Here is a 19,772-nt window from a genome sequence, read left to right as displayed (position 1 = left end):
ATTTATTTTCAAATGCCTTTTATGTCTTTATTACTGTTATTAACCTTTATTTAACTTTAATTTAGGTTTTAAACTCTTATAAACTCTCTTTCGATACTTGTTGTGAAAAAAAAGTATACTGATTTTAAACAAATTACGACTGTTTCCTCCTAAGATAATAAAACAAAATGGTATATATATATATATATATATTTGTATATATGTGTATGAATATATATAATATATGGAAATATCAGCCACCATATAGGTATTGGCCAATATATGTTTCTTTTTAATGTTATCATTATCAGCCTGATAAGAAAATGTGGAATTTTTTTCCTTCTGTTGATACATTTCAGATGCACACTGTTTGCCATGATGGTTTTGAATTGCTTGAAATATGATTGTAATTTCTTCAAAAATTAAAATACAGTTAAGTGCAACATGTGCAGTGCAAGTCGTTCATAATAGGCTACATAAAATTATAATGAGAACATTAAAATAATAAAAAGAATAAAAAATTATCGGTATCGGCCAAAATGTTCATATCGGTGCATCCCTAATATATATATTAAGACAAAATACTTATTAAGACAATTGAGGACATCAAAGTTTGTAGTGTAATTCATAGCCAAAATTATGATGTATATTTCTCAAGGCAATATTTTCAGAGAACTCACTCTGACAGGAGATTGCCAGCTGTTTATGTCCCGTTTTTATTTCTGACGGTTCACTGTATGACACTGTAGGCGTTCTGGCTTCTGTCCTGAACTACTTTATCGTTTCACTTTTAACTTGTGCCAGAGAACTGCGTTATCCTAACTGTTATCCTAAGCACCACTTGTCAAGCAGTCAAGTGTACATGCAGTTGCAACGTTTAATGTGTTTAAACGCTTTTTTGTAATGTTCTGGGTTATACTTTTCCTCAGGTCAAGGGGGCTTGAGGATGACATGCTCAAAAACCTCTGCAGTAACCTTCATCAGCACCTTTGTTTGTAATTTCTCAGCCTTCTCCTCTTTCATCCATTCATCCTTTGCAACCAGTAACCAGCTGCCTCCTTTTCTCCAACCCCCCCCCCTCGTGGCCCCATGCACGGTCGTCTGGTCCCTCAGGTAAATCAGAGATGCCCAGGCACACCCTGGCCAGGAAAGGCCCAGGATCGGTTTACGGCCTACCTGAAAAGATCCTTTTAAAACAGCAAGCACATTGCTCCCTACTTTGAACAATGGCAGACCTTTTCAGACTCTTTATGCATTGAAAAGCCCTTTACGTGCCTCTTGACTTGCTGTTCTGAACGCGAGATTCATTGTAGATACTGTGTTTTGTGCAGACAACAGTGTTAGACAGCAGACAAAACAGGCAGCATAAACGTCTCGGATCCTTTAAAAAAGCACAAAAGCCTCAGATCCTTCAAACTGAAGTTTACAAACAAATAGCAGTGTCTGCAAACGGCAGGTGTGTGGGTTACCATCAACAGTCTGAGGAAGAAAAAAAAAGTGTAGAAGAGGCTTAACCACACTGTTTATGTGACACCTCTTTGATATTCTGGTTGTTTATGAGACAGATCAACAGTCAAAAAAACTAAAACAAATGCTCCACCTGAAAACAGATAAAACCTTTTCAAGTTTAGTTAGGCGTTCCTTAGTTTTATTTGAAGAAAAAAAAAAAGTTTGGATTTTATGCGAGAAAATTAGTAGCTGATGAATAACTTTCTTTTTCTAATATTTGAAAATACTTTTATAATGAATATTTTATTTCTATGAGGCAAAGTTTTTACATTTTTTGAAACTTTTTTATATTTTATTGTTTTGTTCACTTCAAGTTGTGTGGTTTTTTTGGGGGGGGGGTTTTTTAAATACAAATATTCCAATCAGCCTCTCAATTATTTGCATTATTTTCCATTCAGCCTATTACAATCATGAAAAATATATTCTAAAAGTCTGTTTAATTTCTGTGGTTCATTCATTCATTTACAAAAAAAAAAAAAAAAAGAATCTTTCATCAGAATGAAATTGAATAATTTCTGAAAGGACCATCTGGTATGCAACACCCACTTTCACAATCCATTTAATTTGCAATCAGTTTAAATAAATCGGTTGTTTCATGAAGTGTTTTTCATTGCTGAAACGAAAACTTTTTATGCATGGCCTGACTCATTTCACTGACAGAAAGTTCATGCAAATAAATGAAGTTAATTAATAGAAATTAACTGAAGTAAAATAGCCTACTTCCTTAAAACTTTGTCTTGAAACTCTCAACCAATTACTCTGCAGATTTAGTTCTCAGAGGTGTAGGATTTGTTATGTCAGACTGCAGATCACAATCTAAACTCAGATCTTCGCTTGCTATAATCCCGGTGCTGAAACAGTCATTTTGCATGTTCGGCTCTCCAGAGGAGGGATTAGGTGACCCATGTGTGGGAAAAGAGGCGCGGAGAGAGAGAGAGTAGAACCGCGCTCGACTCAGGCTAAACAAACCTGTTTCAATCCCAGGCTCCATGTAAGGCTGAATCTAGATATGTAATGTATCACACACTCAATGTGGGCTTGCTACTCATATGATACTAAACAGTCGGCTGCAGTTTGATCTAATACATGTTTATTTGAAAATACCCCCGAAGGTAGGCTACAACATGATCCTGAACTGTTCGAATTATTCAGACTCTGAGCCCGTCCAAATACCTCCACATGCGGTCTTGAGCTGCATCTGAAATTGGGACGATGTGCTAAAATGCAAACTCGTTTCCGCGTTTTGGCCTACAAAGTGATGCCATACCTGCACAAATAGATATATAATAAAGGCTAGATGTCTCGTCCGCGCTGCTGGCCAATGGAGGTCGACGTCCGCACACGGCAGCCATCTTGCCACAGGGAGCTCGCTCACTCGTAACATGGTGCATGTACTTTTAAATAACCATAACTTGCTCCGTTTTCTACCGATTTTCAAACGGTTTGGTTTGTTATAAACGTCAGAGATGTATGACGCTGCATACATATGAATAATTATAACAATGGACTTCCATATGAAAAAATTATAGCCACGTTAATAACGTTTGTAAGAAACCAAACCGTTTGTAAATCCGTCAATATTTCAGCGAGATAAAGAGGATTTGTGTGCGTGCTGATCACTCACCTTAATTCACAGCTTCCCTGTGGTAAGATGGCCGCCGGTGATGCCGGAAGTGACTCCGCCTTAAGACATCTAGCCTTATATGGATATCTATGCCTGCACTACTCTACTGAATGCGCACGTCAGAATCTCGCCGGAAGTAGTAGGTCATCCGGGAACATTTTTCATCTACTGTTGTTTGATGCATCCGGACATACTCTGTTGGCGTACTATTTTTCGAATGCTAGCAAAGTATTCGATTTCGCACGCAGCGTTGGCCACTTGAGAGCCTGTGCACACAACAGGAAGTGTACAAGACTATCCAGGGCTGTTACCGAAATCGCCCCCATACCCTTAAATAGGACACTATTTGAGGGAACAGACATTTGTAGTGGTGTCTGAAACCATAGTGGATATTATCGAGTGTACTCATTCAATCCCACAATGCACCGCAATAACGAGTGTACAACAATCAATCATCCATCCATTTTCCAAACCGCTTGTCCAATGTGGTTACAGCGTAATATCATACAGGTATAAATTACATTTTAATTGATTATCAAATTGTTTAATTGCGCTTTTTACATGCTAGTTTCCATGACAGAGTTCAGGATAAATCTTTTCATTACTACTGGAGCTGCCAGTTTGCTACGTTTCAATTAATTATTAAACATCAAGCACAAACTATGCAAAAGCTAGTTTTCATTCACTCCTTCAAATGGATTATATTAGTTGAGTAATGTAGGGAATAGTGAATGGGGGTATAGGGGGTGATTTCGAACACAGCGTAGGTCTTAAAAACGTCAAAGCCTGAAGCGGTATTTGAGGATAAGCGTATCCCATCATGCATCATGTTCAGGAACTCGTGCCCCGAAATCGTGAGATGTCGAGGAAAACAATCCACTGTAATTAAATTAATTAGATACATATAATTTGGTAGTGTTGCACATATTGTTGGTGCAAAGATGAGTAGGCCTATGTGTATTCTGTACAACATTTGCAACTGCTTTTTATCACTTAAATAGAAGCACCACAAATACTAAATCGTCTGGTATAGCGACTACTGAACAGACATTTAGACGTTTATTTTAAAATGCATGGTATTGAAAATCAAAATAAAGCATTATCACGCAAGTAGACAAGTGGTCAAGTGCAAAGACCGCAAGTGTGTGTTTTGGACAGGCCCTGAATCACCTAGATTCGCTAACTAATAGGCTTTATGTCAAACGTCACAAACAGGAAAACAGGTTCCGCATGTCAGGGAAAGTGTTTGTTATAACTGGTTGCAGACCATTTTGATAGCCTATTTCTGATAGTAAATGTCAGCAAACACCAAGTAGCCTATATAAAAATAATGATTTCCAAATGTCAAATCATTTTAAAACCTAAAACTTTTTTATTAAGGTAATGTGGTGTTGTTGTATATTTCACAGTAATAGACTTCAGAGAACTCGACGTTGATCTATATATTTTTTATTAGAACATTCTAGCAACACTTCTTCATGGCATTCATGCATGGGCGTAGATTTGGTTTGAACATTGGGGCGGTTTAAGTTTGGGTATGCCTCCTTTTCATGTGATCATGGTATAAATATTGGGGGGGTTGTAATGCATAGATTTAAATATTGGGGGGGTTATCTCCCCCCCAACCCCCCCACAAACTATGCCCCTGCAGTCATGTCCTACTAGGCAACTGGTACCTTAGTGACACCTACTGTTCATACACATGTATTTCAATATACCACAAGTATACAGATCAATCTCTAGCTAGCCTATATTATGATTGCTTCATCTTTTCTATGTTCCAAACTGCAAACAAGAGTTTTTATGATGAGGTTAACCTGGGACATAGCCCTAGTTAGAGGTAAACTCTCTGAACTGCCCTCATCAGACATCTTACATAACAACTATTCCCTGACTTTTATTGTTTTGTTTTCAGTGGCTTAATTTAGGCTGAAATTATCCCATTTAAATCGATATGAAAATGATAAATCACATGCAACATGTCCTTCTGAGACTGTTTATGACCAATTTATTGATGTTTATTCCGGTAATATTAAACAGTGGTTCTCTCAACCTGGTGACCGAAGTCCACTAGGGGCCTCAGCAAACTTTCAAGAGGGGCCAGAATGGTTTATTATTATGATAAGATTATAGGCTTTTTAAAAAATAGAAATAATTTAGTCAACTTAAAATCATGTTTATTTTTCTCCCTTTGTTGTTTTTGTTTCAAAACATACAGTTCTTGAAACTTCTGGAATCAAAAAATTAGTCATGGTTAATTAATGTAATATATCGATACTTAGTGCTGTTCATAAAGTTTGAAAACAAGAAGCTTTTTCAGAATTACTGCAGAAATATAGAAAATATCTTACCTTGCAGTCAAAAATGTTGAGAACCACTGAATATTATTGAATGTATAAAATATGGACCAAGTGCAACAGTAATTTGTGCATAGGCTGCGATTCCTTCTGAACGTTCCTATTACATTTTACTGTTTGAAATGTAGGCCTCCAAGATGGACTAATGATTAACATAACGCAGGTGATACAAATGAACTGATAATGAAGACACGTGACAAGACGACAGGCTGACAAGTCCAAAACAAAACACAACTGTGACACAAGTGTCCAAAGGTTGGTCATGAATTCCGCAAAAATAACCACCCCTTTGACTAGGCTATTGTGTAACAGCAAAGATTACCTTTTTTCTCAATGAAATCCGGCCCTGCATGGATAAGGACTAACAAATTTCCTTCATCATTTATGGTCTTTTGGCAAAACGCGCTAGTGTTGATTTGGCTCAGCAAGAACTATGGCTCAGCAGGATTACAAAAAGCTTAGTGACAAACTGATCACGTACAAAGACACTGTCTTAAGTTTGGAAAAAGATCATGATGTTACGCCAGAGTATATTGACAGTTTAGAGGATTTCGAAACAAGGGACGATGATCTCTTTGTTGTTACCTTCCCGAAATCAGGTAAGTGAAGACAAAATAATAATAATAAAAAGCCAAAGAGTAACCTATTTCAGAACTAGCCTACTGCATATAGACTAGGGCTACTTTTTTTTAGCATGTAAATGTCTAAGATATATAACAGAAATGTTTAATGTTGGCCTACAGATGGTACGCAACCAGAATAATACTTTTACCACCGCCGTTCCCGCGGCGGTAAATTGCGGGTGTGTATTTGCAGCCTCTTACCGCTAAGAGGCGCTACAATCACAGACTTTGCAAAGTGTCAGTTTATTCTCTCTATTGCGTAATCTGCCGGCTCATTGAGAGCGATTGAAAGCTGGTAGCAAATCAATTTAAATGAAACATTGAACGATCACATAATCACAATACTGAAATTACTGAAATTAAATTGAATAATGAAAAAAGATTCAACATAAAACATTGCAATAGAAAAATATTAGGCCACATCAATGAGGCTTTGTAAGAGCATAAGACATTAGCTAAACAATACTCAGACGATAGATCTGTGGTCAATGCAATAACATGAGCAGTGTTTATAACAGTGTTTATGTTTTTCCGTTCTTGATGCTTAAATGGGGTGAATTGCCCTAATGTGGGACACTGCCTAATGTGGGACACCTAAGGTCTAGTGTTTGTAGGTCCCCCATAAATACATGAATGACAGTGAAACTATGGGTTAGACAAAGCTGTGGTGTCATGTGATCAAAATCACATGACCTATCAAATGTCCAGTCATATTTGAGGGTGGAGCAATCATCAAACAGGAGGCACCTTGTGTGAAGACCATCCGAAGGCCATTGACATAGAGATTTAACAAGTTTGATATTAAGGAGTTAAATACATTTTAAACAATGCAATCCTGGTACTTTTTAGCCTAATATGCTTATGAAATGTTTGTCCATCAAAAAATAGTCTAACTTTGTGTGTATAAACTATATATTTTATATTTTTAACAAATTTCTTAGTGTCCCACATTAGGAAATGTGGTTTCCAAATCTGGGACAGCATGATCAGCCTAATGTGGGACAGTACTTCAATGAGTCAAAAATGTGTGGTGGGTCATGGTTTGTGGGACAAACATGGTTATTTACATGGTTTTAGTCTTGTAATGCAATATTACAATACTGTTAATGCAGATTTTTACAGTAATGTGAATTTTTTATTCTTGAAGGGCAGTTTGAAGGCTCTTTTTTTGTGTGTATGTGTGCGTGTGCATGCCTACATATGTGTGTGTCTCTCTCTCTCTCTCTCTCTCTCTCTCTCTCTCTCTCTCTCTCTCTCTCTCTCTCTCTCTGTGTATGTGTCATGTATGTGTCATGTATGTGTCATGTATGTGCCATGTATGTGTAAAAGGTATAGTTGACTTAAAATGAAAAATAGCTCTGAATTTAAAAATGCAGTAGAAAACCAACTAAGCAATTCCACTTTATTTTATGCATCTGATTAATTCAGTGAAATGTATTTTAGATCACAATGGCAAAGGTGAGAAAGACAGGGACAGATTGTCACAGAAAGAGAGGCAGAAACAGGGAAAGGATAAGAGAAAGAAACGTAATCAGTGGAGGCAGGACAGGATGAAAAGAGCCATAGAGGAGTATTGTTGAGGATGGTGGGGTCCCTCAGCTGAGACTGTTGGCCAGGGCATGGAATGTCCCTATCTACTCTCCAGTGAATCTAAAATAAAATATTTTACTATTCTACATGTATCAATGTGATTTTTGGTCTTTTATCATAGATTTTTCAGTGTCCCACATTGGGGAAACGTTCTGTCCCACATTAGGAAGCTGCAGATTTTCTCAGACGACTTGCAATAAGAGCACTAATATGTCTATAATTTATCTTATGAATGGGTTATCTGAATTTTCTCTTTTGATTTGATTAGGATACAATCCTGGGGTTTTTAAAATGGTATTGGGTGTGGATTTAATGTTTTGGTTACACATCACAATATGTCACAGAAGTCTGAAGTGCAAAAAATGTCCCACATTAAGGCAATTCACCCTATGTATCTGTTTATTAAAGTCAAGCATCTTGTTTAATTATCAATTGTACATTAGGCCTACAACATAAATTTGCTACATTCCAGTTGAGCCGCTGCAAAGACGACACATCTGATGAAGGAAGACTGTCAGTCGATCGCACCAGAAAATGAAGATGATGAAGCTCGTCTTTAATTTGTTTTTGTTTTGTTTTTTTGTTTTTTTTGTGAATCATTCACGAAATTGAGATGACTGACAGTGATACCCGGCCATAGCAACGGAAGACATTTTCCAAAACAGATCGAACAAATCAGAAAAATACTTTCAATACAGTATTGCTATCAAGTGCAACAGTAATTTGTGCATAGGCTGTGATTCCTTCTGAAAGTTGCAAGTGCGGATTTTCCACTCACGGACACCAGGGGGGTGCGAATCGACCACCATTCAACCCGAAATAAGTAATATAACCATTCCAATGACTCCGAAGCTGTTCAGTTAAGGTAAAAAAGTTACTTAGTTCACCTTTAAGCCCTGTTGTACCGAATTTTGGTTGTAGTGCCACCAGAGTTCCACTGGGGGCGATCGCCATGAGTGCAAAATGAATGGGAGTCAATGGGGCTAGACAGCTAAATTTGTCTCTTTCACCCGATTGCCGTTGAGAAATATCAGATCTGATTGTAGATTTTGCAAGTTCAGCGTGGGTTTTAGGTCGAAAGTTGAATGAACGAGTACTTCTGTCCTTTTGATTTCTTACAGGTTGAGTTGTTGTTGCCCATAACACGCTAGCATTCTGCTAATGAACGCTGATTGGTCCGTGGAGGACTGATTACGACCAGTGATAACGCTTGATGGCTTCGTGGCATCCAAAGCGGGACCACAAACAAACAAAACAAAAACAAATCTAGCACGTGTATTTACCTGTGTCAGCAGTGTTGTCGATGCCTCGAGAGAAAAGAAAGTGCAGAGCGCGAAAGCACCAAAGTGACTGAAGGATTGCCGTAAAGCAGTATCTCTGGTCGTACATGTGTATGACGTCATTGACACTTTAAAAGACTTTTTAAAGCAAATAAGTGACTCAAAAAAATCTAACGCCCAGCAATGTGTAATTTATTTGCATCTCCTTTCGAATACAACATTCAAATTACTAGACAAAAAATTATATCCTGAGAAAAGTGGATTTTGATGTGTATAGCGCCATAGACCTCCATTCATTCTGCACTCGTCCTGTGAGCGCCCTCATATGGAATCAGAGAGGAACTGCAACCAGTTCAGAAGCCGGAAGTGTACTGAGAGTGAAACTTCTCGCCTTATTAGACATTCTCTGGTTTTACTTACAAATATAACAGGTTACAGACAGGAAGGCAGGATACACTTACACCAAATACAACGTTACTATGACTAAACTCAGATGAAAACTAGGCTATAACTAAGAACAGACAAAGACTGACTGACATACTGTATATATATATTAAATTCGATACATTTATTTTCAGTAGGGCCTAATAAATTTGTAGGGCTGTAATTTCAGTATGCTTTACCAACGCTATGCATTCAATTAAAGTTCCAAGAGGTCTGGTCTCTATATTTCCCTCCCAGCGGACACTAATATGCAAGTGCACAGCAAAAAACACAACTTGTGCTTGCTGCGAATGCAAGTTATTTAAGGTGTCTCAACTGTACACAGTCTACCCTAAAGTGTGAATTCGTTTAACTACAAGGTTTCATGAAATTAAATTAAATTAATGGTCAGCAATTTGTACAAATAGAGTGTCTATACTATACTGTTGTAGCCATTAAATAAGCTCATTTAGTTTAATATTTGTTAAAATATTATAATGTTATTTTTTTCCATCTGACATGATTTTTGACAACTTCATTAAGTTTTGTTTTGTAGAAAACCTTTCTTTAAAGTGAATTTTGTTTTCTAAAAATTGTATCTTAATTTTAATCAATTTTTCATCAACCAATTGCCTGGATTTAATAAATAATAAGAAAATATAACAGCCAATAGGCCTATATAATCATGGAGGCACCCGCGCGGTCACTTACACTCCACGTGAACTGGAGCTCATCTCATACCTTAACGAAACTCAGCGTATGCCTCACACAGACATGAGAAATACATCAAATACACACAGCTTGAAATGTCTTTAAAGGAAATAATTCAAAACGAAAAAAGAAAAAGGCTACTCTCTGATTATGTAATCCATTATGTGCATTTCTCTCTAGGCGCGTTCATATGGAGATGGCGATCATCAACTTCATCTTTGCAGTCGACACTGTCAGAAAACACTAGTTTATTAATAAAAATCAATGCACGTGTCACCGGATTTACAAATGCACATCTTGCTTGTTGCACGCACACATATTATGTCTAAATAACGAGATATTATGTTGAAATAACATTATTAATAATACATCTTTTAGAATATTTGATTGAATGCTGAATGTTGCGCTTGTTCAATTTAATAAAATTAAAACTTTAATTGTGATAATTAAAATAATTGAATATTAAGTATTCAGTGGCCAAGTTTTCTTCATTTATTAATAGTATAGCCTATAGCCTATTATGCCTAAGTAGGTCATATTAAGACAAGGCCTATATTAAGTTATTTTAGCTGTTATGAGAAAAATAAATCTAACGAAATCTAAAATCTAAATCTAATAAATCTAAAAAAAAAATTAAAAAAAATCGAAAGATTTTCTAACGCCAATTCAACATGCCAGAATAAAACCAGATTTTTGAACAATGCGTAACGCCACTCGGCCTGGTGTGCCAAAACACTACATTTTAAACTTCAATATTTAATTCAAAACAATCTCAAAACGCGTTGTGACGTTTGTTTTTTTGTTTTTTTTTAAAGCAGTAGCCTATATACATTAAGAGCATTGAAACCAGGATCTTAACTAAAACGCACTCCGCGTAATCTCTCAAAAATTATTTCTGTAGGCTATATGGTAGGGCTATAGGCCTACCCCATGTAGTTTTTTTTACAGGACTGCTTTTGAAATCACTATAAATTACTATGCAATTATATCGCTCATGAGAGAGAAGCTCTCTTCATTCATCTAATTCATCAATAGAATAGTAAAAATATTCAGCGTCATTGCTCCTAATATCGTCGCTATTTTTAACTTTTGATTCTATTTTTTCAGCTCTAAAATTGATTCTATCTTTGGTTCTATTCTGCTGTAGCCTAATAGGCCTATATATATATATATATATATATATATATATATGCCTATTAGGCTTAGGGTTTTATATTTAACCCACTTACATTTTAAAATACGGTAATTGCTGCTGTTTTGCACAATGCCCCTTTGCGCCACCTGGCGGTCATTTCGCGAACGACTTTGAAATGCGGCTGGTTTATTTCTGCCGCGGCGGTAAAAGGCATTCTGGTTGCGTACCATCTGTATTAAATGCTTGATTCTCAGGTACGGTATGGACCCAACGGATCATTACTTTAATATACGAGGAAGATTTCCCGGACAAAGCCAAACAAAGCACGTACGAGCAGATGCCCTGGCTAGAGTATCGTTTAAAGGGGACAGATTACAATGCGCGTCCATCTCCGAGACTCTTCTGTTCCCATTTACTCCAGCCGGTGATGCCCAAAGCGCTGCAAAGAAAAGGAAAGGTATGCGTTCACCAATCAATTGATACACATTATTGTCGTCATGCGCAGTTTTTAATACACCTTTTTGATGTCAGATCATCTACGTCATGAGAAACCCTAAAGACGTCATGGTGTCATATTTCCATTTTTCCAAAAACATGGACAACTTGGATTCTTCCGAGAGCATGGGCCAGATGCTGGAAAAATTCTTCACAGGATGCAGTAAGAGCCAAAACTATATAATTTTTTACATAACAGATACTTGCTAAGAAATATTTATTTAAAAAATGTGTATGTATTTATTTTGTGTGTGTGTGTCTGTATGATGTATGTATGTGTCTGTATATATACTGTATATATATACAGTGAGGAAAATAAGTATTTGAACACCCTGCTATTTTGCAAGTTCTCCCACTTAGAAATCATGGAGGGGTCTGAAATTGTCATCGTAGGTGCATGTCCACTGTGAGAGACATAATCTAAAAAAAAAAAAACAGAAATCACAATGTATGATTTTTTAACTATTTATTTGTATGATACAGCTGCAAATAAGTATTTGAACACCTGAGAAAATCAGTTAATATTTGGTACAGTAGCCTTTGTTTGCAATTACAGAGGTCAAACGTTTCCTGTAGTTTTTCACCAGGTTTGCACACACTGCAGGAGGGATTTTGGCCCACTCCTCCACACAGATCTTCTCTAGATCAGTCAGGTTTCTGGGCTGTCGCTGAGAAACACGGAGTTTGAGCTCCCTCCAAAGATTCTCTATTGGGTTTAGGTCTGGAGACTGGCTAGGCCACGCCAGAACCTTGATATGCTTCTTACAGAGCCACTCCTTGGTTATCCTGGCTGTGTGCTTCGGGTCATTGTCATGTTGGAAGACCCAGCCTCGACCCATCTTCAATGCTCTAACTGAGGGAAGGAGGTTGTTCCCCAAAATCTCGCAATACATGGCCCCGGTCATCATTGTCATTGCAGAAAAACCCCCCCAAAGCATGATGCTACCACCCCCATGCTTCACAGTAGGGATGGTGTTCTTGGGATAGTACTCATCATTCTTCTTCCTCCAAACACGTTTAGTGGAATTATGACCAAAAGGTTCTATTTTGGTCTCATCTGACCACATGACTTTCTCCCATGACTCCTCTGGATCATCCAAATGGTCATTGGCAAACTTAAGACGGGCCTTGACATGTGCTGGTTTAAGCAGGGGAACCTTCCGTGCCATGCATGATTTCAAACCATGACGTCTTAGTGTATTACCAACAGTAACCTTGGAAACGGTGGTCCCAGCTCTTTTCAGGTCATTGACCAGCTCCTGCCGTGTAGTTCTGGGCTGATTTCTCACCTTTCTTAGGATCATTGAGACCCCACGAGGTGAGATCTTGCATGGAGCCCCAGTCCGAGGGAGATTGACAGTCATGTTTAGCTTCTTCCATTTTCTAATGATTGCTCCAACAGTGGACCTTTTTTCACCAAGCTGCTTGGCAATTTCCCCGTAGCCCTTTCCAGCCTTGTGGAGGTGTACAATTTTGTCTCTAGTGTCTTTGGACAGCTCTTTGGTCTTGGCCATGTTATTAGTTGGATTCTTATTGATTGTATGGGGTGGACAGGTGTCTTTATGCAGCTAACGACCTCAAACAGGTGCATCTAATTTAGGATAATAAATGGAGTGGAGGTGGACATTTTAAAGGCAGACTAACAGGTCTTTGAGGGTCATAATTCTAGCTGATAGACAGGTGTTCAAATACTTATTTGCAGCTGTATCATACAAATAAATAGTTAAAAAATCATATATTGTAATTTCTGGATTTTTTTTTTTTAGATTATGTCTCTCACAGTGGACATGCACCTACGATGACAATTTCAGACCCCTCCATGATTTCCAAGTGGGAGAACTTGCAAAATAGCAGGGTGTTCAAATACTTATTTTCCTCACTGTACATATAAAACCAGGTCTTGAACTTACTACAAAGTTTGACACTAATGTTGTGTCTGGTTTGCAGTGATTGGTGGCCGTTGGTTTGACCATGTTAAAGGATGGATTACTAATAAAGACAAATACAACATCCTGATCCTTACTTATGAAGAAATGATCAAGGTGAGACTGGTTCAGTTTATGATCCTATCATCTTTCCATCAAGTGTTATTTTTTCTTGTTGTGGTCGGTGGCTATTGGTAGGCTATCTGTAGACTGACCAATGATATGAACAAACCTTTTAACAGGACCTCAGGTCTGTCATTGTGAAAATCTGTGAGTTCGTGGGGAAGAATCTGTCAGACACAGCGATCGATAAAGTGGTGGAGACAGCCACGTTCAAACACATGAAGCAAGACCCCTTGGCCAACTATGAATCCGTTGTTCAGGGTGTCACGAAAGATCCTAAAGGAATTTTTTTGCGCAAAGGTCAGATAAAAGTGAAAAATCAAGAGTTGGTAATTGAAGCACTGTCAAATTAATCTTCAAGATAAGATATAAACAGAGACTTTGTCACTTTCATGATCCCAGCTAACAGGGAACGTTCTCAGAACTTGGGCTAACGTTCTGACAAGTTTCTCACAAAGTTATGAACAAACTTTCTTTCAGTAACGATGATAGAATGTTTGTTCAAAGTTATCTTTAATAATGTTCTCAAATAATTATGTTCAAGGAGTGACAGTAGACTTTTGAAATTATTCATTATTTAGAAGTAAATTATTAAATTTGATAAGTGACACATCAGCGGTGGTGGAATAGGCCTATGTTAATGTTTTCAACCTGCCGTGTTACAGGAACAGTTGGGGACTGGAGGAACTCTTTAACAGTGGCTCAGAATGAATGTTTTGACTGCGTCTACCAAGAAAGAATGAAGGACGTACCTCTTAACATGGTCTGGGACATCTCAGAATTGCATGGCTGAAAGCTCAAGACATCAATTTTAAAACTAATACAGATATAATGCTATCACAATAAAAAAAGGAAGGCATAATATATAGATAGACTAAATTTCACAATATTAAAACAGATAACTGATGGTTGAAGAGTTTGAACATTATTATTAACATTATGTAAAATATGGAAACAATATGAATTTGCAGAAGGCTATGTAATTTTCACCCAATTTGATATTTAACCTAATAAATATGATCATATTTACGCTTTTATGTTGTAAATGTAAACATAATCCTGCCAGTTATATCATATTAAATGTTGGTGAATGTAAATGTCAAAATAAAGGGCTATTATATTACCAAAACATAAAACCTTGAAAGCCATTATTTCATGTGTTTGTGTAATCCTTTTCCAGAATATTATGGCTGAATTTACAAAGCTATCGTATTAAATGTATAATATTAATGTTTACGTGTCTCCGAGTACATTTATTTGAACAGAATTATAACTAGCCTAAGAACTTTTATTTTGATAGACGTTTTGTGACGCGCATGCTCAGTTCTCAAACTTCCACGTGCGTGTGGAACTAGCTTTTTTTCGCAAATATTAGTCTTCACTTTAGTCTTAAGCTGTGTCCCAATGTGAAGGCTGCATCCTCCGAAGGCCGTATTTGAAGGCCGATTGCGTCACAGCGGCATGACGAAGGACGTCCCAATTCAAAGGCTGCATCCTTGGAAGGTCGCATTTGAAGGCCGATTGCGTCACCGCGGCGCGATGAAGGCCGTCCCAATTAGAGGCTGACATTAGGCTTGTTTGAGATGAGCAAAATCTGCGCAGAATCGATCACCGGTGATCAGCGCGAGATGCATGCCGGTTAGAAATGTGTCCGAGTGCGGTCCGCCTTGCTCTGATGTCATGCTGACGTATGTCAAAAATCTCTCGCGATCGCAAGGCGGATGTGTCGGATTCTGCAGGCGAGCGCAGTTGCTCTCCACTGACTGCGCTGATCAAAACCATGATGGGAAACGACTTGCTGACGACACAGCTTAATGCTCATTGGTTTAAACAACTGTGATGTATTGTTCTCTTTTAAAATGTTTGATTTTAAAACTCTAATATCATGTTTTATGTGTATATTTTATGTGTGAATATTCCCAAACTATCTGACAGTGCGATCTCTTTGGGTTATGCAATTTAATTTTTATAAAAAAAATAAAATAAATAAAAACACATATGTCTGTATTAAATAAAAAAATATTGATAAACATGTATTTGGAATGGAATTAAATAACAAGTACTTTGGGTGTCTTGTTCATTTTATTTATTTTAATATAAAAGCAACAGAACTTAAATTGCATCCAGTTTATTAGCAACACCGTGCACGAGCGTGAATATCGTGAATCCCGCGATATCCATCTTTGATCTCACAGGTGTCAGATCCATTGCGAGAAGAGAGAACTGTCCGTCTTGCCTGCGCTTTTTTCACTCCTCCCCTCACTGCTGCCGCCTACTTTCGCACACATTTCAGGCGAGGCTAGGCGCATCTCAAACAAGCCTATTTTTTCGGGAATTCCCGCGGGATTGGAAACAAAATCACTATTAATCACGGGATTGGGACGGGACAGGAAAAAATGTCAGCGGGAGTGGGCGGGACCGGGAATCGTAATAAAACTATGATACCCAACTTTATACAAAAATATACAGTTTATATAAATAAACTCTATATTTAAATTTTGAACTAAATTCTATTTGCCCTGTCTCTTTATGCTCTCCTGTTTGCTTTGGTGTGGCTGGTAAAGTGAATAACGTGCTCCACACACCCATACCAGTTGGTGGCTGTAATATGCGTGCCTGTGTGTGTGTTTGCATGGATGATTTACAGGAAATTTAATGTGTTTAATGTGCATTGTTTAAACTGGCTTTCAGTTCAATAAAGAAACATAAACTGTTCTATGCGTGTTACTCATTGCGTGGCTCGCGAGCCTCATGTGGCTCGCCAAGCTTTAATTTGTGGCACGCATGGCGGTAAAAAATATGGTGATATGATCATGCAGTCAATACAGAAATTTCATAAAAACATTAAAAACAAGTAGGGCAATAACATAAGTTAACCCATTGCAAACTCAAAGTGTCAGCTCTATTACAAATAATTTCGATCGGATTGAAAGGGGTGCTTTATCGAGAGAACATGTAAACACTTGATCGATTGAAAACCGAAACTGAAAAGACGACGTATGACGCGCTGAACGAGCTGTTCTCCTGATGAATAAAGTGTCATATAAATGAGTGTCCTGTCATTCTATAATTCTCCTTTCACTCAACATCTGTGAAGTAGAGCAGGACAACGGCTCACCAGTCCTTTCAGATTCTCATCCACAGCACGGCGCCGCACAACGGTTCATGTTAATAGTTTTCAAATTATGACCAGAATTGGATAAAAATTAAGTCAAATTAAGATATTTTTGATGAAATCTGAGTGCTGGATCACTTCTCCATAGGCTGCTAGGTGACCGAAACTTGCTGGCCCAGAAAAGTTATTAAAGAGATCGTTAATATAGTCCAAGCGACTACAGTGGCTCAATTTTAAGTATATCAAGCGACGAAAATACTTTTTGTGCGCAAAAACAAACAAAAATAACGACTTTATTCCACTATTCATTTCCTTCTCTCTGGGCCTCTAGTTGGTTCACGTAGTGTTTTTGCGCAGCGCGTCTGTGTTGCACGTCACCATGTAGGCTCACTATTGGCCGACGCTGGTCATGTGTGTGATGCGTGTTGACGTGCAACACAGACGAGCAGCGCAAAAACACTATGAGGCCCAGAGAGAAGGAAATGAATAGTGGAATTAAGTCGTTATTTTTGTTTGTTTTTGCGCACAAAAAGTATTTTCGTCGCTTGATATACTTAAGATTAAGCCACTGTAGTCACTTGGACTATATTAACGATCTCTTTAATAACTTTTCTGGGCCAGCAAGTTTCGGTCACCTAGCAGCCTATGGAGAGGTGATCCAGCACTCAGATTTCATCAAAAATATCTTAATTTATGTTCCGAAGATGAAGGAAGGTCTTACGCGGTTGGAACAACATGAGGGTGAGTAATTACTGACAGAATTTTAATTTTTGGGTGAACTAACCCTTTAAGCAACAACAGTGGGGAAACTTTGTATATTTGTGCAGTGTGCGCATGTCAAAAAATCTATTCCGATTTGAATCTTTTGACTTATAAACGCGCACATCAACCCAATCATGTTTCACAGCACGATGTTTAGCGTTCATGTAGGCCTAAACTACATTCAGATTCATCAGTCGGAATGAATTCAGTCCGAATGAAACAAAAGTTGTGCATGTAAACATCCAGTCTCTGTGGAGATGCCAGTTATGGTGGTCTTTCTTGGATGGTTGGATGCATGATAGGCTAATGTAGAAAAAAAATGATTTATTTTTTCATTAAGGGAAATCATCTTGTCTCAGTAACAAATTTGACTGTTAAATCATGAAGACTGTTTTTTTCCTCACCCTTTTGTATTTATTACATTGCATACTTACTGTTCAGGGGTGACAGATTGATAAGCAGATGGTATTTATGACTGGATGTAACTTTTTATGCTTTGCGGTAAAATGGCTCTCCTACTGACTTTGTAGACTACTATCAGTGCGGCTCTCATGAAAAATCTATCTGTACTGTATTTTTTTTACTTTGACAGATTCCGGTAAAAAAAAAAACACAACATGGGAGTGGGAGGGAATAGGAGTCATTCTTCTGGGATTGGGACGGGATTGGATGTTTTTTTCGTGGGATTGGGACGGGACAGGATTTTTTTTGTGGGAGTGGGACGGGAGAGGTTTGAAAATCCACTCCCGTGTCACCCTCTAGTCCCAATTCAATTCTGCATCCTCCGAAGGCCGTATTCGAAGGCCGGTTGCGTCATCGCGACGCGTCGAAGTCTACCCTGATTCAAAGGCGATGCCAAATGCGCCCTTCGTTTCCCCGTGAAAGGAAGGATACATAAATGGACACTTAGCGGCCTATCCTACCCCATAAGTCATTGCGCGCCGTTGACGACAGCATTTATTTATTTATTTATTTTGAAAGGCGGCCGAGACTCTAGATCGGTGGTGGACAGCAAATTCACATTTAAATGTAAGTATTATCTTTTCATTTACTCAAATAGATAGCGAAACCAGAGTTAAAGTTTATTATAAACTTCATCTTAACTCCTTCGTCACCATTGCGTGGCTTCATTTGTCAGTTAGTTTGAGGCAAAACTTGTGCTAATATTAGTTTAACGACCTATTTGTAATATTAGTCTATCTCACTTGTGTATTATAAGAAATATCACTCACCTTATAAAGCCTAAAACAATAAGAAAAGCAGTTGATAAGGGAATGGGGTTTCACTTTTGTGTTTTTGTAGTGCTGTCATACAAGCTATGTGGTTTTAACCAAATTTGAGTATATAGAAATATGATTTCTTAAGTATTTTGTATGCATGTCTTGATGTGTCATATTTTGCAGTGTTAACAATGCACTTAAGATTGCACCCCTGTGTTAAGCTTTTTTAGAGTCATTCAGGAGGGGAAAAAAATACAAAGTAAGAAAGTTAATACACACGTCTTTGCTGAAATGTATTGTGCTGTTGTTGTTAACAAGCCATGGTTCATTTGCTCTGCCCTTAGGATTGCAAGTGTTCTGGGACAGGTGAGGGTGTGAGTGGGAAACCCACTGCTGAAACTTGGCCCTGGTTTGTCCTCATGGATGAGGTGTTGGGACAGAGGCATTGCACCAACCCCCCTGTCCTCATTGCCTCAATCCCTGAGGACACACCAGGGCCGAGTTCAGTAGTGGGTGCCCACGGTGAGGAGGAGCCAGGGGCAGCAGCACCAGCATGAGCACGAGCACCAGCACGAAGGCGGCGAGACAAAGGGCAACTAGAGAGGGAGGCAGAGGCGAGGAGAGCACAGGAGAGTAGGGAGAGGATGGACAGGCTGTTTTCTCTTCTTGAGAGAATGATTGAAAAATATATATTTTTTCTACATGTTTAACTTTTTTAACTTTTATTTTTTTTAAGGAAAGAAAAAATCTGTACATTGTTTTTATGCAACTTTAAATGTGTAAATAAAAGAGAATGAATTGTTCTGGGGCCTGTACCATGAAGCCGGATTAGGTGGCTAGCCAGCTATGTTTCAGCTTAGTTTCCACCAACCCTGGGTTTTAGGTACTATGAAAGTAGCTC

The 19,772-nt window shown here is 38.1% G+C and overlaps 1 protein-coding gene across 1 annotated transcript; it reads left to right on the top strand.

The window, feature by feature from the left end:
- The first annotated feature begins 5,707 nt into the window (after positions 1–5,707).
- LOC311084633 (amine sulfotransferase-like) lies at positions 5,708–15,008 on the top strand. The gene is made up of 6 exons (XM_084116813.1): positions 5,708–6,068; positions 11,486–11,688; positions 11,763–11,889; positions 13,674–13,768; positions 13,894–14,074; positions 14,440–15,008. The coding sequence occupies exons 1-6, from the start codon at positions 5,903–5,905 to the stop codon at positions 14,565–14,567; spliced, it is 900 nt and encodes a 299-aa protein (XP_083972939.1). The 5' UTR covers positions 5,708–5,902; the 3' UTR covers positions 14,568–15,008.
- Positions 15,009–19,772: the final 4,764 nt, after the last annotated feature.

The sequence above is a fragment of the Abramis brama genome (assembly GCF_963993115.1).
Source record: "Abramis brama genome assembly, chromosome: 6".
NCBI classification, from domain to species: Eukaryota; Metazoa; Chordata; class Actinopteri; order Cypriniformes; family Leuciscidae; genus Abramis; species Abramis brama.
This window is presented reverse-complemented; position numbering and strand designations above follow the sequence as displayed.